The sequence below is a fragment of the Peromyscus maniculatus genome, chromosome X (genome assembly GCF_049852395.1).
Source record: "Peromyscus maniculatus bairdii isolate BWxNUB_F1_BW_parent chromosome X, HU_Pman_BW_mat_3.1, whole genome shotgun sequence".
NCBI lineage: Eukaryota > Metazoa > Chordata > Mammalia > Rodentia > Cricetidae > Peromyscus > Peromyscus maniculatus.
This window is the reverse complement of record NC_134875.1, coordinates 123,710,699-123,736,448: the sequence shown is the minus strand read 5'-3', so window position 1 is coordinate 123,736,448 and position 25,750 is coordinate 123,710,699. Positions and strand designations below refer to the sequence as shown.

Genomic DNA, 25,750 nt, shown 5'->3' with positions numbered 1-25,750 from the left:
TAGGTTGGAGTTTTCCTTTTAGCACCTTCTGTACAGCTCAATTTATAGATGGATACTGTTTAAATTTGGCTTTTTCATGGAATTTCTTATTTTTTCCATGTATTGTGATTGAAAGTTTTGCTGGGTATAGTAGACTGGGCTGGCATCTGTGGTCTCTTAGAGTCTGCAGCACATCTGTCCAGGCCCTTCTGGCTTTTAGAGTCTGCACTGAGAAGTCAGATGTAATTCTGATAAGTTTGCCTTTATATGTTACCTAGTCTTTTTTTTAAGCTTTTAATTCTTTCTTTGTTCTTGTTCTGTATGTTTAGTGCTTTGTTTATTATATGCTGAAGGGATTTTTCTCCTCTGGTCTAATCTATGCTTCCTATACCTTTATAGGCATCTCCTTCTTTAGGTTAGGAAACTTTTCTTCTATGATTTTGTTTAAAATATTTTCTGGGCATTTGAACTGAGATTCTTTCCATTTTTCTATTCCTATTCATCTTAGATTTGGTCTTTTCATATTGTCCCAGATTTCCTGGATGTTTTATGTCAGGATGATTTTAGATTTAACATTTTCTTTGACCGATGTATCCATTTCTTTTTTGTATCTTCAACACCCGAGATTCTCTCTTCCATCTTGTGTATTCTGTTGGTAAAGCCTGCCTCTGTACTTCCTGTTCAAATTCCTAAATTTTTCATTCCCAGAATTCCCTCAGTTTGGGTTTTCTTTGTTGATTCTATTTCCACTTTCAGGTCTTGAACAGTTTTATTCATTTCCTTCCACTGTTTGTATTTTCTTGGACTTCTTTAAGGGATTTATTCATTTTCTTGTTAAGAACCTCTATCATCTTTATATAGCTGGTTTTAAGGTCTTTTTCTTGTATTTCAGCTATGTTGGAATATTCAGGACCTGCTGTGGTAGGATAGCTGGGCTTTGGTGCAGACATATTGCCCTGGTTGTTATTGATTTTGTTTTTATGCTAATATCTAGGCATCTGGTATTAGGATGATTATAGGTTTTGGTGCTGATTCCTGGATTTGTCTTTGTTAGATGGGTGTTTTGTTCTTTGGTTTTTGTTTTCTCTCTGGATTTTCAGAGAGTGTGATGGCCATGGGTTGTCTGGTAGGAAATCCTCTTTGGACTTGAGAGTTGTGGCCACTGAAGGTTCCAGATAAAATGTGCTTCTGGATATTGCGAGCTGACATTTAGGAATGGGGATAGGCTAGGGGTTTGAAGGGGTTCATAGGAGGGAGGAAAGCAGAGTGTTCCACCATATATACTTATTTTGTCTCATTGGAATGAAGGGAGACAGTGAAGAGAGATCAGCCCAGAAGACCTGCTATAACAATGAAGATGAGGTTGGAAGGTTGGATCTAGAGGAACAGAAGGAGAAGGGAAGATCTGCAGACAGTCCACCTGCTTCCATGGAAGGAGTGGTCTTTGAGCTAGTGAGTGAGTGCCTGCTGGAGTTGGGGCCTGGGATAAAGCAACAGTTGAGGAGGGGAAGGTCTGTGGGATCCACAGGTGATGAGACAGGGGGCAGGGAAGGCTGCCACAGTTGTTCTGCTTCAGAGCTTTGGATGGGACTGTGGGATTGGATCTATGGGAACAGAGGTAGAAGATCTGCAGGCAGCCTACCTGCTTTTCTAACAGGTGTGGCCTATGGGTTAGTAGGGGAGCCTGCTGGGCCTGAGGGCTGGGACAAAGCAATGAGTGGGGGGCATCCACAGGAGATGGGAACAGGGGGCAGGGAAGGCTTCCACAGGTGTTCTGCTGCAAGCTGGGGATGAGACTGAGGGATCGGATCTGGGGTAGCAGAGGGAGAAGAGAACATGTGCAGGCAGCCTATCTGGTCCCCTGGCAGGCATGACCTGTGGGTTAGTTAGCAGGGGATGCCAGCTGGAGTTGTGGGCTGGGACAAAGCAACAAGTGGTAGAAGGAAGGCCAGAAGGGGAACATCCATGGAATCCACAGGCGATGGGAATAGGGGAGCAGGGAAGGTTGCAGCTGATGGTCTTTTGCAGAGATAGAGATGAGACTGGGGACTGGACTTGGAGGGGAAAAAAGAGTGGTGAAGGTCTTCAGTTGACTTACCTGTTTCCCTGGCCTGCTCAGCTGATGTGTTCCCAGGGAATGCCTGCAGGTGTTGGAGGCTGGGATACCGGGGTGAGTTGGAGGAAGGAAGGTTTGGGGAGAAGATCCCTGTGATTCATTGGGGATAGGGTCAGAGAGGAAAGGGAGATTGCAGAAGGTTCTCTGCCACAGCGTTGGGGATGAGACTGGAAGATTGGATCTAGAGGAACAGATGAAGAGGGAAAGATCTGAGCAGTAAAGGCTTTAGAAGGTGATTAGGATTAGATGTTAGCATGGAGCCACTCTAACTGACTCCTGGAGGGCTTATAAAACATAGGAAGATAGGCCAATGAGATTGCTCAGCATTTCTGACAACCTGAGTTTGATCCCTGAAACCCACATTGGGAGGAGAGTACCAACTCCTGAAAGGTGTCTTCTGATCTCCACATGTGTGCCTATACTCAAGTGCATACACCACACACACACACACACACACACACACACACACACTTAATTTTTTTAAAAAATAGGGAGGGGTTTCGAAAGATGGTTTAATGGTTAAGAGCTCTTAGTCTCCGAAGGAACTGGGTTTGATTACCAGCATCCACATGGCAGCTCACAAACATCTGTAATTCTGGTTCCAGGGAATCTGAGGCAGTCTTTTTTGATCTTCATGGGGACCAGGCAACCACATGGCACACTTACGTACATGCAGGCAAAAACAGTCATACACATAAAACAAACAAACAAACAAACCTTTAAAAAAAGAATACGGGCTGGGTGGTGGTGGCTCATGCCTTTAATCCACTTGGGAAGTAGAGGCAGGTGGATCTCTGTGAGTTCAAGGCCAGCATGGTTTACAGAGCAAGATCCAGGACAGGCACCAAAATTACACAGGGAAACCCTGTCTCAAAAAAACCAAAAAAAAAAAAAGGTGGGGGGGGGAGAATGAATTAGAAGATATGCTTGCACATGTATACACATACACTTGTACACACACACACACACACACACACACACACTCCCTTTACTACTCACTTACTTGCCATCATTATGTGTACTATCATTATACTGGACCCTTGACCTGGGACCAGAACCTCTGTCTGTCTGTCTATCCATCCATCCATCCATCCATCCATCCATCCATCCATCCATCCACCCACCCACCCACCCACCCATCCAACCATCCATCCATCCATCCATCCATCCATCCATCCATCTATCTTTCTATCTATCTACCCACCCACCTACCTATTTATATAAACTATCTTCCTTTCTTCTTTCTTTCCTGCTTTATTTCTTTTCTATCTTCTTTCATTTCTCTTTTTCATCCTCCCTCTCTCTCTCATCCTTTCTTCCTGTTTTAGATTTTGAGATACAGTGGCCAAGGGTGGCCTTAGTCTAGCTATGTAATCTAAGGGGGCCTCAAACTTGTGATCTTCCTTTCTCTGCTTTCCAAGTGCTGGGATGGCCACATCTCTCTTTGTTTTTTTAAAATAAAGATACACAGTTTGTGATGTTCTGCATTTAGCAGTAGAAAGATTAATATATGTATAAATGAATATATAAAGATATCTTTCCAAATATGATAAGGAAATTTCAAACTAAAACCACAATAAAATATTACCACACACTGAACAGACTGTCCAACATTTAAGTCTGATGTAACTGGAAACAGGCATATCATCACTTGAAATAGCTTGACATTGCACAATAACCTTAAAAACAGAGAGTCTCCATGAGACAAGATGCAAATATGTGTGCACCTAAGCTCAAGGGCAATCCATAAGGGCTAATGAAAGACTTCTCCAAATATTTCAGTTGGTACCCATATTTGAACTCTAGTAATGTCATCAGTGGGAGCCACTTTCTAACACTCATGAGCAAATAACAAATACAAACTTTGTAAATGAGAAAATACTGAAAATAATCATACAAATTAGCAAAGTCTCTAAGTGTTTGCTGATCAGAGAAAATGATAGATGAATAATCTAATAGCCTTTCAGAGTGAGGCTGTCTAAATGTGGTGGTTCAAAAGAAAATGGCCCCCATAGGCCCACAGGGAGTGGCACTATTAGGAAGTGTGGCCCTTTTGGAGTATGTGTGACCTTGTTGGAGGAAGTGTGTCACTAAGGGTGGGCTTTGAGGTTTCAGATGCTCAAGCCAGGCCTAGTGTCTCTCTCTTCCTGCAGATCCAGATATAGAACTCTCAGCTACTTCTCCAACACCATGCCTGCCTGTGTGCCACATTGCTTCTAGTCATGATGATAATGGAGTAAACCTCTGAACTGTAAGCCAGCCCCAGTTAATTGTCTTCCTTTATAAGAGTGGTCATGGTGTCTCTTCATAACAATAGCACCCTAAGACACTAATCAAATGCTATGTCCCTGCTCATAGGATGGGATCCTAATTAGGATGAGTCATTGTCCTCATGTGTCAATTCAACTAAGATCAACAACCCTCTAATCTGCTGCCAAGGGTCCCAAATTTAAGCTAGGAGTTGTTGCCCCAGGTATTGTGAGTGATGTGAACAGACAGTCCTCAGATGTCCATTCCTTTAGAGGTGGCTCAGTTGCAGCAAGCCTTCTTGTTAAGGGTATAACTTTCCTAGGGCATCCAACATTCACTAGTGGATTGGTGAGAGTCTCATCTTTCTCCAAGCTCAGGAAATGCATGATAGGTCTAGCTAGCTCCAGAGCTTTCCTCTGGGTTCAGGCAAAACTGACTTAGGGCCCACATAACAAGTCAACTGGATTTTCTGCTCTACCCTGCCCTCAACCTCTTCATATGCATTGCTAGCAAGCTAACAACCTAATAAAGTCTGCAGGCTAAATGACACTGCAGAGCCTGCTGCTTCCAAAAATCAACCTGCAATGTCAGCTTTTAATCTTGCTGCCTAGGCTATCAGGCTTTAATGCAATAAAAAGCCAGGCATTGACACGCTTGTAATTCCAGTACTCAGGAGCCTAAGTCAGGAAGATTGTGAGTTCAAGACCATCCTTCTGCTCTTTTTTTTTTTTTTGCCTTCACATGGTCTTTTCTCTGTGTGCACTCTATGTTGCCCATTCTTTTCCTTCTTTCCCTCCTTCTATCCTTCCCTCCCTTCCTTCTTTGAGATGGGGTCTCATTATGTAATTCTGGATGGCCTGAAATATTCTATGTAGATCAGGTTGGCCTCGAACACACAGAGATCTACCTGCCTCTGCTATCCTTTCTTCTTCTTAAAAAGGACATTACCCAAGCCAGGTGTGGTGGTACATTCCTTTAATCCCAGCACTCAGGAGGTAGAGGCAGGCAGATCTCTGTGAGTTTGAGGCCAGCCTGGTCTACAGAATAAATTCCAGGACCGATAGTGCTAGAGAAATCTTGTCTTGAAAAATACCTAACTAGATAAATAAAAAAATTAAAATTAAAAAGGACACTACCCATATTGGATGAAGGACCCACTCTTATTTTTTTTTTTAGGATGAGGTGTTGAACTTTATTTATTTTTTATTGCAGTCACATTTTCTTTATTTTTTAAAATTTATTTTACATACCAACCATAGTTCCCCCTCCCTTCCCTCCTTCTGCTCCCCCCACCTCCCCCAACACCCCCATCCACTCCTCAGAAAGGGTAAGACCTCCCATGGGGAATCAACAAGGCCTGGCACATTCAGTTGAGACAGGAACAAGTACTCCCACCCCCGCACCCCTTGCATCAAGGGTCAGCAAGGCAACCCACCATATGGAATAGGCTTCAAAAAGCCAGTTCATGCACCAGGGATAGGTCTTGGTCCCACTGACAGGGGTTCCGCAAACAGGCTAGGCTACAAAACTGTCACTCACATGCAGAGGTCCTAGTTTGGTCCCATGCAGGCCCCCCAACTGTCGGTCTAGTGTCTGTGTGCTCCCACAAGTTCGGGTCATCTGTCTCTATGGATTTCCTCATCATGATCATGATCCCCCTTGCTCCTATCCCTCTTCCCTCTCTTTGATAGGACTCCCCATAGCTTAGCCTGGTGCTTAGATGTGGGTCTCTGCATCTGCTTCCATCAGCTAATGGATGAAGGTTCAATGATTAGAGTTAGGGTAGTCACCAATCTAATTACAGGGGAAGGCCAGTTCAAGCACCCTCTTCACTATTTCTAGGGGTCTTAGCTGGTGTCATCTTTGTGGATTCCTGGGAGTTTCCCTTGCATCAGGTATTGCCCTAGTCCTGTAATGGGTCCCACTCCATCCCTCCCCCAACAACCTTCGACCATCCCATTCCCTCATGTTCTCATGCCCCATCCCCTCCCCTTTACCACCCCCAACCCCCTGTTTACCAAGAAGATCTCATCTCTTGCCCCTTCCCAGAGTGATCCATGCATCCCTCTTAGGGACCCACTCTTACAATCTCTTAACTTTTGAAGGTCCTATCTCTAGGACTGGGGATAAATCTCAGTTGACAGAAGGCCTCCCTAGCATGTATGAAACCCTGGTTCAATCCTCAGCATTTTATAAACTGAGTGTGATTTCCTACACCTGTAATCTCAGCACACTCTGGAGCTGGAGGCAAGAGGATCAAAAGTTTAAGGTTATTCTCAGCTACATAGCAATTTTTAGGGGAGCCTGGGCTATATGAGACACTCTTTAAAAAGAAATTCCCCGCCCCCACCTTTAGGACAGTAGGGGATATAAACTATGAATAAGTCAGGCAGTGGTAGTGCACAACTTCAATCTCAGCATTTGGGAGGCAAAGGAAAGTGGATCTCTGACTTTGAGGCCAGCCTGGTCTACAGAGCCAGTTATAGCACAGCCAGGGCCACACAGAGAAACCGTGTATCAAACAAACAAACAAAAACAAAACAAAACAAAACTATGAACAAGGGCTGGAGAAATGGTTTAGTGGCTAAGCAAATGTACTACTCTTGCAGGGTCAGGTGGCTCATAATAACTTTCTATAATCTGAGCTCCAGAAGGACCTAACTAATGCCTTTGTCCTCTAAGGGCACCTGCACTCATGTGCACACTTGGGCACATTCCCTCTCGTGAACACACACACACACACACACACACACACACACACACACACACGAAAAAATAAATAGTAATTAAAAATAATAAAAATAAGTTGTAAAAGACTATAAACACCCAGTAGAAACTTGTAACCTTCCCGAGGGCAGCAATAAACAGTTGAATCCTGTTTGTGCAGGTTGCCACTGTGTGTCAGACCCCCTCATTGTGAGGGCAAACTATGGAGACCTTGCAGTGATATACAGTACTGTAGAAATTACATGAGATATTCTACATTTTATTTAAAAAATGTATGAAATTAATTTTTCAACTTATACTTTCAATTTACAATGGGTTTATCTGGACATAATCCCGTCTAAGTGAGGTCTGCAACTGTATGCAATGCTTCCAAGGTGTTTTTGTTTTTTATTTTTGACAGGGTTTCTCTATGTAGCCCTGGCTGTCCTGGATCTCACTCTGTAGACCAGGCTGGCCTCGAACTCACAGAGATCTGTCTGGCTCTGCCTCCTGAGTGCATGCGCCACCAGCCTTCTTCTAAGAGTTTTAATGTGATGATGACGACAATGAAGATGATGAAGAAACTCAAATTATTTTAAAGTCTCCCATGTCTTACCTGATACTGGGGAGTTCTTGGTTGAAGTCTTGCTAGTTGGGATGAATTTGGAGTGAGTCTAGGAGAGAAAGGATTGACCTTGAGATAGGTTCCACTCTTCAACCCCACCTCTTCCTTCCCCAACTCCCAGGCCCTAAAGCTGGAAATGCTTGAAGGGATGTTATATTTTTACTCCTGAGGTTAAAGGCTGGAAAAATTGTTTTTTGTTTTTGATATTTTGAGACAGGTTCTAATGTAGCTCAAGCTAGCCTCAAAGTCGATATGTAGCCAAGGTTGGTCTTGTACTTCTGATTCGCTTGCTTTAGCCTCTCAAGTACTGGAATCACAAGTGTGTATCACCGTGCTCCCTGATTGTCGTTTTAAAAGCAGGTCTCCCATCACGATCCCGGTTTGCTTTAAACACTCAACCCGCCTGCCTCATTCTCCCTTGTCCGTTTGTAAATTTTGGGGGAACAGGGCCAGAAGTTTACCTTCAAATACTGCCTAGAAACCAAAGTTTTGAGTTAAGTATGGTGCCACACACCTATAATCCCTGAATTTAGGGAAATGATGCAGGAGGATTATGACTTCAAGGCCAGACTAAGCTAGCATAGGCAATTCCAGGCCAATCTAAACTACAAAGTGAAACCCTGTCTCCAAAAAAAGAAGGGAGGGAGGGAGGAAGGAAGGAAGGGAGGGAGGGAGGGAGGGAGGGAGGAAGGTAGGTTCTAGGGCTGGAGAGATACTCAGAGGTTAAAAGTAAGTACGGTTCTTATATAGAACCGAAGTTCCATTCCCAGCACTCCAGTGAATCCAAGGCCTTCAGCCCTCTGTGGGCATTCACATACACATGATCAGAAATAAAATTAAAATCTTTAAAAATGTTTTAAAACAAGTTAAACCATATCTAAGTGAATTCAAATTTAAAAACATATACCCTCCTCCTTCTCCCAAAGCATTTAGAGCCTATCACTGAGTTCCAGCAGCAGTTGCTCATGACGTCACAGTGCAGTGGGCCTGCGCTGGGAGATAAATTCAATTTCAGAAAAGAAAACTCTAAAGAAACAATTCATTCCATAATAATTCTAAGAAATTAATATGTTTAGGATTATGTCTGGAACCATTTTTTTGCCATGCATATTTGGCAGCACTGGGGATTGAGCCTCAAGCCTTGCAATATGACAAATAATGCACTACTACTACCCTAGCCCTATATCCATTTTAATTGGTATATATTTTACATACATCAAAATGTATATCTATTTTCAGTATAGGGTTTAATAAGTTTTGAAAAAACCCATACAGAACATCCCAATTGTCTCCAAAAATTCCTTTATGCCTGTCTTAGTCTAAAAAGAGGTTAATTTGAGCTTATGGTTCTGAAGGATAGGAAGTCTAAGAGAATTGTACCTGAATCTGCTTGGCTTCTGATAAGGGCTTCATAGTGGAAGTTAGAAGAAAAGAGGGTGTGTAGAAAAGAGAACAGTGGAGGCTGGAGAGACAGCTCACCTGTTCAGAGTTCTTGCTGCTCTTCCAGTTTGGCTCCCAGTTTGCTCCCAGCACCTATATCAGGTGGCTCACCTGGAATTCCAGTTCCAGGGGATTCAATGCCATCTTCTAACCTCTGCAGGCACCTGCACACATGTGGCACAAAGAGAGAGAGAGAGAGAGAGAGAGAGAGAGAGAGAGAGAGAGAGAGAGAGAGAGAGAGAAGGAGGAGGAGGAGGAGGAGGAGGAGGAGGAGGAGGAGGAGGAGGAGGAGGAGGAGGAAGGGGTAAAAGAAATAAAATCGTTTTAGGGGCTGGAAAGATGGCTCAGTGGTTAAGGACACTGATTGCTCTCCCAAAGGATCTGGGTTCAAATCCCAGCACCCACATGGCAGCTAACAATTGTCTGTAACTCAAAGATCTGACCTGCAGGTAAAAACCCTCTTGTGGCCTCCCTAGGCGCCTGTACTTGCATGCACATATATACAGCAACACACACATGCAATTAAAAGAAAATACTATTACTTTTTTAAAAAAGAAATAAAATCCTTTTAAAAAGAAGAGAGGACAAAGAGGATCAGGCACTTTATAGAATTAATTATGGGGCCTGGGGAAATGACTCAGTAAAATACTTGCTGTATAGTCATGAGGACCTGAGGGTAAAAGCTAGGTGTAGTAGTGCATGTCTGTGATCCCAGTGCTGAGAAGATAGAAATAGGCAGAACCCTGAAGCTCACTGGTCAGGCAGTCTAGCGAAAAAGGTGAGCTCCAGGTTCAGTGAGAGACCCTGTCTAAAAAATAAAGTGAATATGGGTTGAGAAAGACACCCCAGGCCAATCTCTTGGCTTCTACACATACATGCACAAGAACTTGCACGCACATGTGCTCATATCCATACAGACATGTATATAAACATCCAATATTATCCTTTATATGTGTGAGTGAGTTTATGAGTGCTCAGCTGTACATATATGTGCATGTATATGAAAACAAGATGTTAACATTTGGTATCCTTCAGGTACCATCCACTGTTTATTATTATTTTGTGTATGCCTGATGGGGAGTAGTGCACAAGTGCTATGGTATGTATGTAGAAGTCAGAAGACACCTTTGTGGAGTCAGTTTTTCCTTCCACCTTTTTGTAGTTCCAGATATCAAACTCAGGGTTTTTTGTTTTTTTTGTTTTTTTTTTTTTTTTTTTTTTTTTTTTGGTTTTTTGAGATAGGGTTTTTCTGTGTAGCTTTGGAGCCTGTCCTGGAACTCACTCTGTAGACCAGGGTGGCCTTGAACTCACAGAGATCCGCCTGCCTCTGCCTCCCAAGTGCTGGGATTAAAGGCGTGCGCCGCAGCCACTGCTGCCACCCAGCACAAGCACCGTTTTTGTTTGTTTGTTTGCTTGTTTGGTTGGTTTGGTTTGGTTTTGGTTTTCCAAGACAGGGTTTCTCTGAGTAACAGTCTTGGCTGCCCCAGAACTCACTTTGTAGACCAAGTTGGCCTCAAATTCACAGAGATCTGCCTGCCTCTACCTCCTGAGTCCTGGAATTAAAAAGGCTTGCACCAACACACCCATTCCACCCATTCCAACACAAGCACCTTTAACCACTGAACCATCTTTGCTAGACTTTACCTTGTTTGTTGAGACAGAGCCTTTTCATTGGCCTGGAGCTCACTGGTTCTGCTAGACCTGTTGGCAGTTAGTCCTGGGAATTTTGCTGTCTCTTTTTCTCACTGGGATTACAAACACAGATCACCATGATCAATTTATTTTTATTTGGGAAGTATCTTAGTAGTTCATTCATGCTTGTGAAGCACTCACTTTGCCAACTTGAGCCATCTCCCCAGCATCCAATAACTCCTTTTCAAGAGCAAGAACTAATCCACTGCTGCAAGAACTAATCCAATCTTGCAAGAAAGACATCACTCCCCCTGAAAGGTCTCACCTATCAGCATCCCTGCATCCGCAACCAAATTCCACCCTGAATTTTGACAAGGACAGGCCACACCCACACCATAGTAACAGCCTCTCTATTCTTCCCCAAGATGACTTGATTTCTTTCACTGTAGACTAGTTTTGCCTGGCTTAGAATTCCATGGAATACTATAGTATTTCTCTTTTGTGTCTAGCTTCTTTCCCTTAACTTTAGGTCCAAGAGATTCATCTATGCTGTTTTATAGTTCTTTGTGATTACTGAGTGTCATTGTATTATGTGATCATTGTCATAGTTCTTGGTCATTTTTTTTTGTTGGATACCTAGGCTGTTTCTAGTTTTTCTGTTTTATTTTTTATTTTTGGTAATATGAATAAAGCTAATCTGAACATTTACACACAAGTTTTACTGTGGATATGTAGCATGCTGTGGTTGGGTCACCACAGCCAATTTGGGGCTACTCTTAACTCTGGTTCAGTGATGTCATATTGGTAGTTTGAAATAGTCACTGTAGGAATCTTTATACCACAACTGGCAAATGCTACAAATTACAGCTGTTTTCTTCCTACAAAGCTGGTTGTTAACATTCACCAGCATATCATTCGGGTATATGTTTTCATTTTTCTAGAGTAAATACTTAGAAATGATGTTGCTGGGCTACATAACTGATTTTTAATTTTCAAATTATTTCTTGTCATGTTTTTGCAGGGAATTAAAAGAAAGAAGTATGCCGGGCGGTGGTGGCGCACGCCTTTAATCCCAGCACTCGGGAGGCAGAGGCAGGCGGATCTCTGTGAGTTCGAGGCCAGCCTGGGCTACCAAGTGAGCTCCAGGAAAGGCGCAAAGCTACACAGAGAAACCCTGTCTCGAAAAACCAAAAAAAAAAAAAAAAAAAAAAAAAAAAAAAAAAAAAAAAAGAAAGAAGTATTATCCTTTTATAGAAGCAAGAGACTCAACCCATTATATACAAGTTCTCAAAATAACCACTAACTTGTTTTGAAGCAAGAAAACGTGACAGCACCATTTGGGACACAAGGTTCCTTCTAAATTCATCTAGTAGTCACGGTGGCCATCTGTTACTTTATCCAAAGGAAAACCAAGACTCGTATCTTATGACAAGCCAGAAACAACTTTGAGCTGGACACACAGAGGAAGTTCCCACCAGTCAGGGAGATGGGATGTTGTTACATTTGAAAGAGGTAGTTTCAAGGCCCTTAAGGAAAATTTTCTGTGGTTGTAAAACTGGCAAGAGACCAACCTAGCCTGTTTTTTTAAAGGGTGCTGGGGATTTAACTCAGGGCTTTGTGGTTCATTCTACTGTTGAGCTACATCACTAGAACCATACGAGGCTTTTAAAAGAGATTTACATATATCTCAAATGGACAGAGAAAATATGTTTTCTAAAGGAAATGTTCCAAGAAAAAGTGTGTGTGTGTGTGTGTGTGTGTGTGTGTGTGTGTGTGTGTCCCTTTTCTGATTGTGATGCCAGGGAAAGGTCAATTTAAAAACTATATTTATCCTAAAATATGTCCACAAATGGCTGCCACAGCGTTGCATTCCAGACCAACACTCCCTTCTTCACCTAGCCACCTGCGGCCTGTCTTTCAAATTCCTCCTCAACCCCTTTCCTAGAGGAAGTCTCCTTCCCTACAGCCAGACCTCCAGCACAGTTTTACTACTTATCAAAATTTATGACTACAGTCTCCTAGAGCTCGTAAATACTGAACATCATTTAGTTTGAGTCCACTCCTTTTTAAGGATAGTCAAACTAAAGATATACGAAAATCCTTAAAAATGTGCTTACAGCACTGGCTCCAAAGGGTTTAAGGGTTTCTCTCGCTCATATTACTAAACCCATAAGATCAGCCCAAATGACCAGAAAATCCAAAACTAAAATCGAGTCGTTCCCCGACACTCACACCAAAAAAGGACAAGCTTCTTTATTCCGCAGCACTGTTAGGGTTAAAGTCCTTAACACGCAGTTGTCGTCCTGACTGCGCCTGCGCGCCGATCAGGCCAGGAGAATTTGCCCTAGAGACTACCATTTGGGGCCACCCCTCCTAATCCGGAACACGACCCACATTCCGCTGGTCCTGTCTTGACGGGCGTGATCTTACTCCAATAAGAATGAAGGGCTGAGTCCTGGGGGAGCCAATAGCAAAAAGCCGAGGGACGGTGGCGGCGGACTGTGAGAGGAAACAAGAAGACAGGCCCAAGATGGAGGCGGTGGTGGTGGTAGCGGTGTGACAGGTGAGGGCAGGCCCGGTAGGGTTTGGGTTTAGGAGCTCCCGCCGGACCCGGGCAGAAAGTCCAGACCGAAAGCTAAGCTCCAAGAAGCTTCCGTCTGAATCTCAACACCCCCCGCCCGGAACCAAAGGAGTGGTTTGACCCGGGGCGAGACCATCATCTACGGAGGGAGTGGATTGAGTCCGCGGACAGGCTGCTGTGGTTTCGCCCGCTGCCAATGGCAATGCGCCTGCGCAGAACCTGAAGCCCTTCGGGAGGGCAAGACAGGGCCAAATGGAGTCTGGGGTCTGGGGCTTGGGTGCGAGATTCCAAGATGAACCCCTCCAAGTGCCTGATGACATTTCCTCACCAAGTACAGGAGATGCAGCTCTCTCCCATGGTTCCTTATTGTCCTTAATATTCTACCCCTCTTAGGGAAATGTCTACAGGATAGCCCCATTATCCCTAGTTCACCTCAACCTCCTTCCATGATTTCCCAGACCGTTTACAACAAGTAATCTTTTTGTGACCCTTTAGTAGTTATCAGGGAGAGTTTTTGGAGACCTTTCCCCCCAATCTTACCTTAATTTTCCTCATCTGGATACCATTGTGTTCTTTCCTCTTTCCTTTTAACAGTGTTTTCTGGTGAGCCATTATTGCCATTTGCCTTTGGCTTAATGTTTAATTCGGTCTATTGTCCATCTGTCTTTAATAGTCCCTAGTGACTCCTATTACATCTCTCTTCAGCATAGTGTTTGGTGACCCTCTGTGAATTTATCACAGAGTCTGGTGACCTCTATTAGTTATCTGATAGTGCCTTTAATTCTACCATCAGCCTTACATCTCAGTACTCTGAGATACTCACAGTGCCTTTTACGATCACGGTACAGTCTCCATTTCCTCCAAACTAAAGACAAGATTTGATGATCATCCATTTTTCCATTCCCTGTCTGTAACTCTTTTCACTATACTATCTGATCACTCCATTCTTCATTGAAAGTCAAGGCAGCCTGTTCATTCCCATTATGTGTCTGAACCTTCGTTCTTCAGTGCAGTACATACTGCCTTCCCATTAGTCACCAGAAGAATTTTGTGTACTGTACCCTCCAGGACAGTTGTGCACTGCCTCCTCACTGCAGTGAGTCTGAGATCTTGGCACTCAGCTGTGAGATAAGCAGTAGCAGATTCTGAGCAGAGAAGGGTAAGCATCAGGTGTTAGCATTATTGGGGTGTTTCATGAAAATTGGGCTGCAGGGAGCAATGGGAGCTTGGAGATGGAATTTTATTTGTCGTTTGTCACTCTGCTTTCAAGCTATCATTACTAGACCTCTGAATTTTTACTCTGCCCTCTCCTAGGAGTCCTATGGCACCTGCCCAGTCCTCCCTCAGCCCATCTTGACAAAAGTAGGTTCCATGGAACCACCACGAGGCCCTCCTGCTAGTGGGGCTGAGCCATCTCGGGCAGTTGGCACTGTCAAAGTGTACCTGCCTAACAAGCAACGCACAGTGGTGAGTCACCGAGACAAAACTGGCATGGGTTCCAGATGGTCCCAATTGTAAGTCTGGGATCAGAAGGGTGACAAGGGGTAGGGAATAGCCACTGCAGAGGGTAGAATAATTGTCTAGGGCACTTACTGGGTACTGAAGACCCTAACCTGTGTACACATGTACATGTAGGTGACTGTCCGGGATGGCATGAGTGTCTATGACTCTTTGGACAAGGCCCTCAAGGTGCGGGGTCTCAATCAGGATTGCTGCGTGGTCTACAGACTCATCAAAGGGTGAGTATGGAAACCCTATGCCATCCATTGGGTCCCCACCCACCTCCCTTCTTCAGTGTCACCTTAATCCTTCTCTGTGTTGGAGTCCTCCACCAGATGAGGTAACATCTTTTCTTTCACTTCATTCATTCATTGACCTGGAAGGTCTGCAACTCATTATCTACTCAGTCCCCAAGTCCTCACTCTGTCTCCTTCTAGAGTTCATCTGTTTTGTTTTGTTTTTTTCACAATTTCCTGAACTCATCAGCCCTTTCTTTTCTCATTTTCCCCATGCACTGTGGAGTTGGTCTTCATGGGCCTTCTTTTTATTCCTGTGTTCTTTGGTTCCTTAACTTTCTGGATGTAGTTCATTCCTTGAGCCTTTTTCCTCATCTATAAAGTGGGAGTGAGAATAGTGACTTTTCTTCTTTTGAAATTTTACCTTGTTTATGTGTGTGAGTGTTTTGACTGCATGTGTGTAAGTGCACTGTGTGTGTTTTTGATGCCTATGAAGACTAGAAGGTTCTAGATCCCCCAGAACTGGAGATTGTGAGCTGCCATGTGAGTGCTGGGAACTGAACCCAGGTCCTCTGCAAGAGCAGCAAGTACTCTTAACTTCTGAGCCATCTCTCCAGCTCAATAGTGAATAGCTTAGTAAGAATTAAACATGCCAGAGAGTAGTTTATGGATGGGGCTGAGAGGAACTTTTGGAACTTTCTTGTCTCCACCTAGTCTACCATCCTATTCATTCTCTCCCATACTCCTTGTAGAAGAAAGACAGTTACTGCCTGGGACACAGCCATTGCACCTCTGGATGGTGAAGAGCTCATTGTGGAGGTCCTAGAAGATGTGCCACTGACCATGCACAATTTTGTAAGTGCAACAGGGGTGATGGGGGAGGCCACGATGTTGACAGGGAGGGCCCTCAGTCAGGCCTGAACTTTGCCTGCTCTGTGGCTGCAGGTACGGAAGACATTCTTCAGCTTGGCCTTCTGTGACTTCTGCCTTAAGTTTCTGTTCCATGGCTTCCGCTGCCAAACCTGTGGCTACAAGTTCCACCAGCATTGTTCCTCCAAGGTCCCCACAGTCTGCGTTGACATGAGTACCAACCGCCGACAGTGAGCCTAGCCTGGGGTGGCTTGAGGGATGGGGAGGACAGAAGCCCAGGTACAAGGGCTTACAGACAGCTGACCTATACTCACAGCCTTCTTCTTGTTTTACACCTTTATGTCCTTAAGGTTCTACCACAGCATCCAGGATTTGTCTGGAGGCTCCAGGCAGCAGGAGGTTCCCTCAAATCTCTCTGTGAATGAGCTGCTAACCCCCCAGGGTCCCAGGTAGGGATGTCTTAGGTGAAAGGCTGGAGGCCAGTGAGAAAATGATCAGAGGACCCTGATAGATCATACTATTATACATTTGTTTACTTCATAAATGCTTATTGAGCACCTACAAGTCATGGAACTGTGGGACTATTGGTAAGGCACCCAGTCACACTGGGTTTCAGTTTTTTCATCTGGGAAGTGGGGATGATACTTCACCACAGTGGGTTCTGAAGAGGATTGAGAGTTGAGATATGTGCGATGCTTAGAGCAGGGTCTGGTACAGAGTAAATAACAATTCATATATTTATAACTAGTTTATTTCTTCCAGTATAACCACACTCAAGTCTGTTGTCTTTGAAATATATATTATTGTATCAGAAAGTACTTTTTTTTATTTCTCTTATGTTTGATATAATGATACCATACAGTTTTATATAATATATAAAAAGTAAGGTTAATCTATTATTATTATTATTTGTAGTCATAAGTGTATGTGTGTTGATTACCCATGAATTTAATCTCAGGATGGTGAAAAGAACAGAAAAATGTTTTTGTGTAAGGTATGGTAATTCACGGGATGTAGAGACAAGAGTATCAAGTCCATCCTCCGCTAATTAGCAAGTTCAAGGCCAGCCTGAGCTACATGAGACTGTCTCAAAACAGCAAAAAAAAAATTTTGTAACATAATAATATGTAGAATCTTTATATTATATGTATAATATGCATTATATAATATGATAATATGTATATTTAAAACATTGCCATTTTAATATAGGTAATGTATATTATTATAAAATAAATAACGTATTTGAAAGATACATGTCATTATGATGATATGTAATAAAAAAATCATATCTTACCCTTTCTCCAACTATCTTTGTCCTTCATTGTCCCTCCTTTAGACCTTTTCCCCAATGTCACCCTTTCTGAGAACCCACTCCTGATTCCCCCAGGGACACTTTCTACCTCTTTATTTTGTTTTTCCTTTTTGTGTCTATCACTAACAGGCATATTATATTATATATTTGATTTTTCTCTTTTACCTCTGCTAGAATAACCCTACAAGGGCAAGGGCTTCTTATTTATGGTATCCACAGTTTGATCTTCTCAGTTTAGGGTGGGATCTGGCACACAGGAGGCACTCAGTAAATGTTTCTTGAACAGATGATTACTGGTATGACCAATAGACATGTATGTACTATGTATGAGCTAAATGCACATTCAGGGTGGTGGGGTTGGGCTTTCTTTGCTTTCTGCTTCCTTTTTCATCGATTTCACAGCTTTTTCTCTATCAGCCCCTGCACCCAGCCCCGTGACCTGGAGCACTTCTCCTTCCCTGTCCCTGCCAACCCCCCACTGCAGCGCATCCGCTCCACATCTACTCCTAACGTCCACATGGTCAGCACCACAGCTCCCATGGACTCCAGCCTCATGCAGGTGGGTGCCAAGGAGGCAATGGTGGGGAGCAACAGAGCATTGCTCTGAGCCATTACTGTTGCCACATCCTCACTTTGACTGCTGTTCCCACCTCCTTCCAGTTCACTGCTCAGAGCTTCAGCACCGACGGTGAGAGAACTCCCTACCCCCTTGCCTGAACCCTGAGCTCTTTCTGCCCCACCACCCTGCTTGCCTTCACTCATAATATTCTGTACAACCACAGCTGCTGGTAGAAGTGGTGATGGAGCCCCCAGGGGTAGCCCTAGCCCAGCTAGTGTGTCCTCAGGGAGGAAGTCCCCACATTCCAAGTCACCTTCAGAGCAGCGAGAGCGGAAGTCCTTGGCAGATGAAAAGAAAAAAGTGGTATGCCATAGGAAATCCTTGGGGGCCACCACAGGCTAAGTGCCATGACTGAGGGTTATGGGTAGGCCCCTCTGATGCTACCCATCTGGCCCACAGAAGAACCTGGGGTACCGAGACTCAGGCTATTACTGGGAGGTGCCACCTAGTGAGGTACAGCTGTTGAAGAGGATCGGGACAGGCTCTTTTGGCACTGTGTTTCGGGGGCGTTGGCACGGCGACGTAGCTGTGAAAGTGCTCAAGGTGGCCCAACCTACTGCTGAACAGGCCCAGGCCTTCAAGAATGAGATGCAAGTGCTCAGGTGAGGTTGGTATGTGTGTACATGGGATGGGATGGTGGCAGGCAGTGTTTAGGGTTTCTTTGGGGAAAAGCCATGTTGGGGTACTTTTTGGGTGTCTATTACATTTGTGTCATGTTGGAAGCATAATTAGACTTTGTTTCTCTCTAAGAGATGTTCCTTTCCCCTCTGGTGATGATGATGTTTCTTTGGATTAACACTGTTATTTGCTGGCTATGAACTGGGTCTGGCCATAGGCCATTCCCATGGTCATATAATCCTAGCTCCAGGAGTGCTCATGTCCTTCCTTTCTTTTTGCTGAATCATTCCTGTAGTTACTTTATTGTGTTGTGGGCTTGTTAATTATAACAATGCTTTGATAGAAAGGAGATATTGTTAATTATAATCATATTCATAATCCAACTGTTTAGTTATTATAAATGCTGTAATTAAGATATAACCAACATTGTATTAATTTAGTCACGCTGAGAAACCCAGGGTGGCACCCTTTTAGCCACTATAGTTATTATGTAGCATAGTACTATGTGCCTCAATTTTATATAAGCAAGACGTTATAGTTGTGTGTGTGTGTGTGTGTGTGTGTGTGTGTGTGTGTGTGTGTGTGTGTGTGTGTGTGTGTATGACCCAGAGCTTCACCCATACTAAACATATGTTCTACCACTGAGCTGTACTTCTTGACATCATGAATGTGTGATTTCTGACAATCCTGAGGATGGGCTTTCACCCTCTATCAAATAGACATAAATGGATGCCACAATAAGAAAACTTTTATTCTCATCTCATCTCTGTAAATTTTGATGATTTGAATATGCAATAATTTGCACTCTATGTTTTATCTGTTGGCTTATCATTATTAAGAACCTTTGGTCTGGTGAGGTGACTCAGGACCAAGCTTGACAACCAGAGTTCAGTTCCTGGGACCTATAAGGTGGAAGGAGAGAACTGACTCTTAGAAGTTGTCCTCTGGTCTCTACATGCACACTGTGACAAACATGCTCTATGTACACAGATACAGACACAAAAAAGGAATATCTGTATTGGGCTGGGGAGATGGCTCAGACAGTAAAGTGCTTGCCATGTAAGCATTTGTGTTTGGATTCCAAGCACCCACTTAAAAAGTAAAAAGCTGGGTTCAGTGGTGTACACCTATAATCCTAGTACTGGGAAGGCAGATACTAGAGGGGATCACTAGAGCTTGCCAGCCAGCTAGTCTAGCCAATTGCTGAGGTCTAGGTTTAGTGAGAGATCCTGTCTCAAAAAATGAGGTGGAGAGCAATCAAGGGAGATACCCCAAATCAACCTCTGTCCTCTACACCCATGCACATGCACAAGTGAATACACAATGTATCATGTATGTATGCCACATACAAAACAATGTGGAGAGCGATTGAGGAATATACCTGACACTGACCTCTGGCCTCTATGTGTGTGAACAGATGCACATGTACATGAACACTTTACACACACACACACACACACACACACACACACACACACACACACACACACACATCCCCATGTTGAGCTATAGCATATGCCTGTAATCTCAGCACTTGGGAGGCTGAAGCAGGAGTATCAACAATTTGAGACCTGAACTGGGGTGGTAACTCAGTACAGTACTTATCATGTAAGCATGAAGACCTGAGTTTGATCTCTAGCACACATGTAAAAAATTGGGTATGGCAGCACAGGCTTACAGTCTCAGCAATAGAGAAGCAGAGATAGGGGGATCCCAGGGGCTCATCAGCCAGCCAGTCTAGACTAATTAGACTGGCAAGCCAGTCCAGTGAAAAATCTCTGCCTCATAAAACAAGGTGATAAAATAAGTAAACCAAGTGAACAGATCCTGAAAATGACACCCAAGGTTGACCTCTGGCCTCAACATGCATGTGCATATATGTGCACTAACGTATCCATATGTACCTGCATATATACAAATACACAGAATGTTCAAACAGTCTGTGGGTATGTGGTGAAGCCTTGTCTCAAAAAAAGTTTTTGTTTTTGTTTTGTTTTTACATATGTTTAGTTGTATATTTTTGTGTGGTAGTGCGTGACCATGTTTCTAGCACTTACTAGATTGAGGCATGAGAATCAGGAATTTGAAGCCAGCCTGAGATACATGAAACCATGTTTCAAAAACCAAAAACAATCCTTGTGTGCAGAACTCAATGGTAGAGCATGTGCTTAGCATATGAAGGGCTCTGGGTTCTGTCTCAGGTATCAAAACAGGAAGGGATGGCCTGGTGCTCTGTTGTTTTCTGTGATCTAAGTATCATCCCTGTTGTCTGCATTTGTATATTCTAACTATGGTTACTACTTATATAAAAGAATATGGTTTTCTCATAAACTATGGCAAAAGGATTTGTGCATGACAGCTTATGTGAGGTAGACCCAGGTACCCAGAAACAGACTGGAGTTTTTAGAGTGTTTACTGTTTGTTCAGTTCAGTTTTAAGGGTCGTTTTCTCACCCTTTGTGACATCCTTATAAAGCAGCTGCTGTAATGATAACAGTTGTATAGTTTGGGAACACAAGGACTAAAGAGGTTAGAGGTCCTCTCCAAAGTTGTACGATGAGTAACTGGTGAATGTTGGAACTGAACTTGGGTTATAACATGGTTCCAGACTACAGATTCTTTACCTTGAAGCCCCTCACAGTGAGTGATTAATAGACTATCATCCTCCCATGTCACACATGCCTCTGTGTCTTGACCCTGTGTTTATATCAGTATCGATAAAGAAGGTTGACTTCCCATTTTGTCATCTGTAAAATAGCCACTGCTGGGTGTGGTGGCTCATGCCTATGATCCCAGTGCTTGTGAGGTTGGGATAGGAGGATCACTGAGAGTTTAAGGCATGCCCAGGCTACTTAGTGAGCTCCAGGCTAGCTTGGTATTCAGCATGAGACCTTATTTTAAAACCAGAAGAAAATAATAAAATAAAATAGAGTTTTGTTGAGGAAGGTCAGGGCATCCACCTTCTCCCAGCCCCCCCATAGAGAATCAGCCCACCAAGTCTCACAGATTGGAATCTGACATTCTAGCCTTGAGCACCCTTAAAGACAAGGTGAAATGAATGACAGAGAAGGTAGCTGACATTGCTTTTCCTGTTGCTGAGTAAATACATGACACTTGTTCTATTTCCTGACCCCTCCCCCAACCTATCCTCTCTGCCTACAGGAAGACACGACATGTCAACATTTTGCTGTTCATGGGTTTCATGACCCGGCCAGGGTTTGCTATCATCACACAATGGTGTGAGGGTTCCAGTCTATACCACCACCTACATGTGGCTGACACGCGCTTTGACATGGTCCAGCTTATTGATGTGGCCCGGCAGACTGCCCAGGGCATGGAGTGAGCCTCACATCTTAAGAGAGAGGGGGAGGAGGGAGGGAGAGATGAAATAGTCTCCAGCCAATTCACTACCCACTTCCATCTCCACAGCTACCTCCACGCCAAGAACATCATCCACCGAGATCTCAAGTCCAACAGTATCTACCTGTCCTGGCTGGGATTAGGGAGGGTATTAATCAGGTTGATAGCTTAGAGGGATGGTTATTGGAGTAAGTTTCTGGAGGTTAAAAGGGAAGGGCTTATATCCCAAGGTTTCTTGCCAGGTAGCAGAGCTTATGGCTGGTGAAGGGCCTTTAAATGAAGGACCTTTGTTTAGGAGATGCTTGGTTCATATACTGTTGGGTACTCTGGTCAGGATATGAAATGTAGCAATTGTAGAGGACATTATAGGGAGTGCATGTTCAGTGTCCCAGGCATGACAACTTTAGGTGTTGTCCAAGGGAATTCTTGTTCTTGAGTCACAATGGGACCAAGTGGGGTCCCATTAATTGTGGATAGTTAGTATGAAATGGGATGGCTTCTTGTTGGAGACATGACTCACCAGCCCAGGGATTTTGAGAACTTCCCAGTCAGGGTGAGAGGCATAGCTATTGGGATTCCCTGTAATGGCCCTTGACCTTGCTGGATATCTTCCTACATGAGGGGCTCACAGTCAAGATTGGTGACTTCGGCCTGGCCACGGTGAAGACACGGTGGAGTGGGGCCCAGCCCTTAGAGCAGCCCTCAGGGTCTGTGTTATGGATGGTAAGTTGGGCCAGGCTAGCTGGGGAGCAATGAGAGATGTGGGCTTCTCCTAGATTGGGACATGTGGGGGCAAAGTGGGGATGCTTGTGCCAGGTGTGGGTATCTGGACTGCCCATGTTTCACCTCATGTGGGTAGCTCTGAGTTGTCTTCAGTGTGACTAGTAGGATCTAGTACTGTGGGCCAGCCATTTCTTGACTCTCATGGTTCCCCTCCCTGTCTGGCCTACCGAAGGCAGCTGAGGTGATCCGTATGCAGGACCCGAACCCCTACAGTTTCCAGTCGGATGTGTATGCCTATGGGGTTGTGCTGTATGAGCTTATGACCGGCTCATTGCCCTATAGCCACATCGGCAGCCGTGACCAGGTGAGCCCAACTTAGCCACAGTTCTTAGGGCTTCACCCTCCAGGTCCCCTTCTTTGTACAGACTGGTAATGTTAATAACTTCCCCTCAAGCCTAGGATTATCTGTCTATTAGTCTGTCTCCAAGATGTCTCCTATTAACTCCCACTACATCCACAGACTCCTGAGCCAGAACCCTTAAAATCCAGATTCCTTTGACTCCCCATATTTAGAATGCCCCTAGACTCCCAAACATCCAGAAGCCCTCTGAACCCCGCTATGGATGCCCAAAATACTCCAAGTGCCCAGCACTCAATCCTTTTGTGCTTCTCAAATACCCATAAGTCACCCAGGGTTTGGGGTCCTAGCATCCATAACACTCTAGGTCTTAGATTCTTATAGTTCTCCAAATTCAAGGTCTAGAACTTTCCATCTTCTTAGATAAATGGGATTCTCTAGGCTCCAGATACCAAGTATTTGAGCCTTGAGTACTTCACAGTCTGTATAGACTTACAGTCATTTATACCCCAGATCCTTACAGAAATGGAAGTTTCCCCAAGAAGTAATGCTCTGCATTTCCCTGAGTTTCACTATTTTACAGGCTCGTAAGCCCCTATAAACTCTGGACTCCTGTTGTTCTGGGCCATACACATTTATAGTCTTTGACACCTTGAATTTAAATCACTCTGTTCCAGCTGCAGAAAAACCCTCCCAAGTCCTTGGGACTCAGACTCCTCTGGGCCCCCCAAAAATTAACCTTCCATATCTCTTGAGATTCATAGTTCCCTGGGCCTCCCAGTCCAAACCCCAAATCAACCCATTCCCCCCACATCAGATCATCTTTATGGTGGGCCGTGGCTATCTGTCTCCGGACCTCAGCAAAATCTTCAGTAATTGCCCCAAGGCCATGAGGCGCCTGCTGTCTGACTGCCTCAAGTTCCAGCGGGAGGAGCGGCCCCTATTTCCCCAGGTGGGCTGGGTAGGAGGGCTGGATGCCTCGGGGAGATGCACTGTGAGATAGAGGAGGATACAGAGATAGAGGCAGATGTGAATGTGAACCATGTTGAAGACTGGGGGTTGGAGGGGGGTTGGGGGGTGTCTCTGGGACTCTGGACACCCCTCCTCATCTTCACCTGCTCCCAGATCCTGGCCACGATCGAGCTACTGCAGCGGTCACTCCCCAAGATTGAGCGGAGTGCCTCCGAACCCTCCTTGCACCGCACCCAGGCTGATGAGTTGCCTGCCTGCCTTCTCAGCGCAGCCCGCCTTGTGCCTTAGGCGCCACTCCCAGCCACCAGGGAGTCAATTTTAGCCTGCTATGCCAAGGCACCCCTTCTTATCAGCCAGTCATTGTTCTGCCTCTGCCTTGATACTGCCTCAGGATTCCCTATCCCACACCCTGGGAAATTTGGGGAACCCCCAAAGACTGAGATCCCCTGCTTCCTCCATAATTTGGTTTCCTCTTGGCTTTGGGGATATTTCTAATTTGGAGAACTGTTTCATCTCCAACGGCTGGGATTCATGGCAAGGATTCTACTCAGAACCTCTTTCTAAAGTTTTTGCCTGACATGTCTTCACTGGATTTTGGGGTTCCCAGCACCCCATATGGATTTGGAAGTTTCCCTTTGTCTCCCCCACTATTCAAGGATTCTCTTTACCAAGAAGCACAGAATTCTGCTGGGCCTTTGCTTGTTTATTTTGCTTCCCGACTCTTCTCTTGGGGTTCAGAGCCGCTGAGGGGTGGGGCAAGTCCAGGCAAGGAGTGGAGGTTGGAGGAAAAGTGCGGACCACACAAACAGCGCCACTGTACGCATTACCACAGGCGGCACGAACAAGGACCACATATGCCAAGCATGGCACAAGAGGAGGCCAAGTCAGTCACAGACACAGACATTGGCAAAGGTGGGGGAGTGGGAGACCACTGACTGGCCTTCCTTGTGCAAAGGGTTCTGAGAGGATGGGTGGAGTTTGCATATTTAAAGACAGCATCAGAGGCAGGAAACTGGGGAGTGGGGTTTCTGGAGGAGGGAACTGAGGGGTCCTAGAAGTGGAAGGAACTTCCAGTGTGTTGTATGGAGTTGAGGGGAACTGGTGAAGGGAAGTCCTTGAGGGGCTGACTGGGTGATGGATGGTAGGTGGCATTTGAAGATGTGGATCTCCAGAGAGTTGATCTACGGAAGGAGGTTAAGGGTATGGGCTTCTTGAGGAATTGGAAACTTTTGATTATGAGCAAGGCATGCCGGAGAGATTCAGGACCAAGAGTAGCCCCGAAATTCCTGAATTTCGGGGCTTCAGGAAAGGATTCAATGGCTTAGGCCAGAAATGGTGTACTGGTATTGAGGGACTTCCAGGGAGGAAATCACCTTTAGGGGTACCAGAAGTATAGGTCTTAAGGAATTTGGAGATTTAAAAACAGATCTGGAAGTGACCAGGAGCAGGATTCTAAATGGACTTGGGAATTCCCAAATGTGAGAACTGCATTTAGGACCAGGTTTTTCAAGGGACACCGGCATCTTGAGGAATGAGAAGTGGGATGTTGGAGAACCAGAAGAGGGGTTCTTGAGGGATTTGGAGATTCCAAAGGTGAGAAATGGACTCAGGACCCAGAGAGGGTTGTCTAGGGATTTAGGGGTTCTCAGAGTGGGGTATCAGTCGGAGAAGAGGCTGGCGAAAGACTTCCTCAGGCTGCGGATGGTCTCAGCTTTCACCTCATCCTGGCTAAGGCTGGGCCTGGGCGGGGCTGGCTCTGGAAGGTTGAAGGCATTGGTCAGAGACTGGGATTTGCTAGAGAGAGACAAGGTGGAGGCATGGGAGGAAGGGGGGAAGAGGAAGGAGAGGAAGGGA

At 44.7% G+C, this 25,750-nt stretch overlaps 2 protein-coding genes and 1 long non-coding RNA gene across 7 annotated transcripts in view; 1 reads left to right on the top strand and 2 right to left on the bottom strand.

The window, feature by feature from the left end:
* Window positions 1-2,081: 2,081 nt before the first annotated feature.
* On the bottom strand, window positions 2,082-13,092 carry LOC121825859 (uncharacterized). Its single transcript, XR_006068205.2, has 5 exons — window positions 12,981-13,092; window positions 10,761-10,861; window positions 9,156-9,280; window positions 7,668-7,725; window positions 2,082-2,276 (listed from the first exon to the last, which is right to left on the bottom strand). It is a non-coding gene; the product is annotated as an uncharacterized LOC121825859 (long non-coding RNA).
* A 77-nt stretch (window positions 13,093-13,169) lies between these two features.
* On the top strand, window positions 13,170-24,587 carry Araf (A-Raf proto-oncogene, serine/threonine kinase). 4 transcript variants are annotated; one of them, XM_006991424.4, is made up of 17 exons: window positions 13,175-13,311; window positions 14,398-14,488; window positions 14,644-14,796; window positions 14,965-15,068; window positions 15,818-15,920; window positions 16,011-16,165; window positions 16,286-16,384; window positions 17,665-17,806; window positions 17,908-17,935; window positions 18,030-18,169; window positions 18,266-18,468; window positions 21,646-21,822; window positions 21,913-21,959; window positions 22,448-22,566; window positions 22,799-22,930; window positions 23,742-23,876; window positions 24,050-24,587. In XM_006991424.4, exons 3-17 carry the CDS (start codon window positions 14,701-14,703, stop codon window positions 24,182-24,184), a joined length of 1,815 nt encoding a protein of 604 aa, XP_006991486.1. In that variant the 5' UTR covers window positions 13,175-13,311; window positions 14,398-14,488; window positions 14,644-14,700; the 3' UTR covers window positions 24,185-24,587. The 4 variants fall into 4 exon arrangements, with proteins under 4 accessions (XP_042125554.1, XP_006991486.1, XP_042125553.1 ...); XM_042269619.2 differs by having other exon boundaries at window positions 17,650-17,806; XM_042269620.2 differs by lacking the exon at window positions 14,398-14,488 and having other exon boundaries at window positions 13,170-13,311; window positions 17,650-17,806.
* Syn1 (synapsin I) overlaps window positions 24,577-25,750 on the bottom strand; it is a 42,660-nt gene continuing 41,486 nt past the window's right edge. Inside the window, exon 13 of one of the 2 annotated variants that reach the window (XM_006991422.4) lies at window positions 24,577-25,652. In XM_006991422.4, the coding sequence (XP_006991484.1) occupies window positions 25,625-25,652 (28 nt within the window). In that variant the 3' untranslated portion in view covers window positions 24,577-25,624. Of the gene's footprint in view, window positions 25,691-25,750 lie in introns of both variants that reach the window. The other variant, XM_006991420.4, reaches the window with a different exon arrangement.

Excerpts from the sequence above, each read along its gene's own strand:
- Araf (XM_042269620.2), top strand. The coding sequence starts at position 14,701 with ATGGAACCACCACGAGGCCCTCCTGCTAGTGGGGCTGAGCCATCTCGG. Across the intron at positions 22,567-22,798 it reads CAGGGTCTGTGTTATGGATG|GCAGCTGAGGTGATCCGTAT; the intron begins GTAAGTTGGGCC and ends GGCCTACCGAAG. Across the intron at positions 22,931-23,741 it reads ACATCGGCAGCCGTGACCAG|ATCATCTTTATGGTGGGCCG; the intron begins GTGAGCCCAACT and ends CCCCCACATCAG.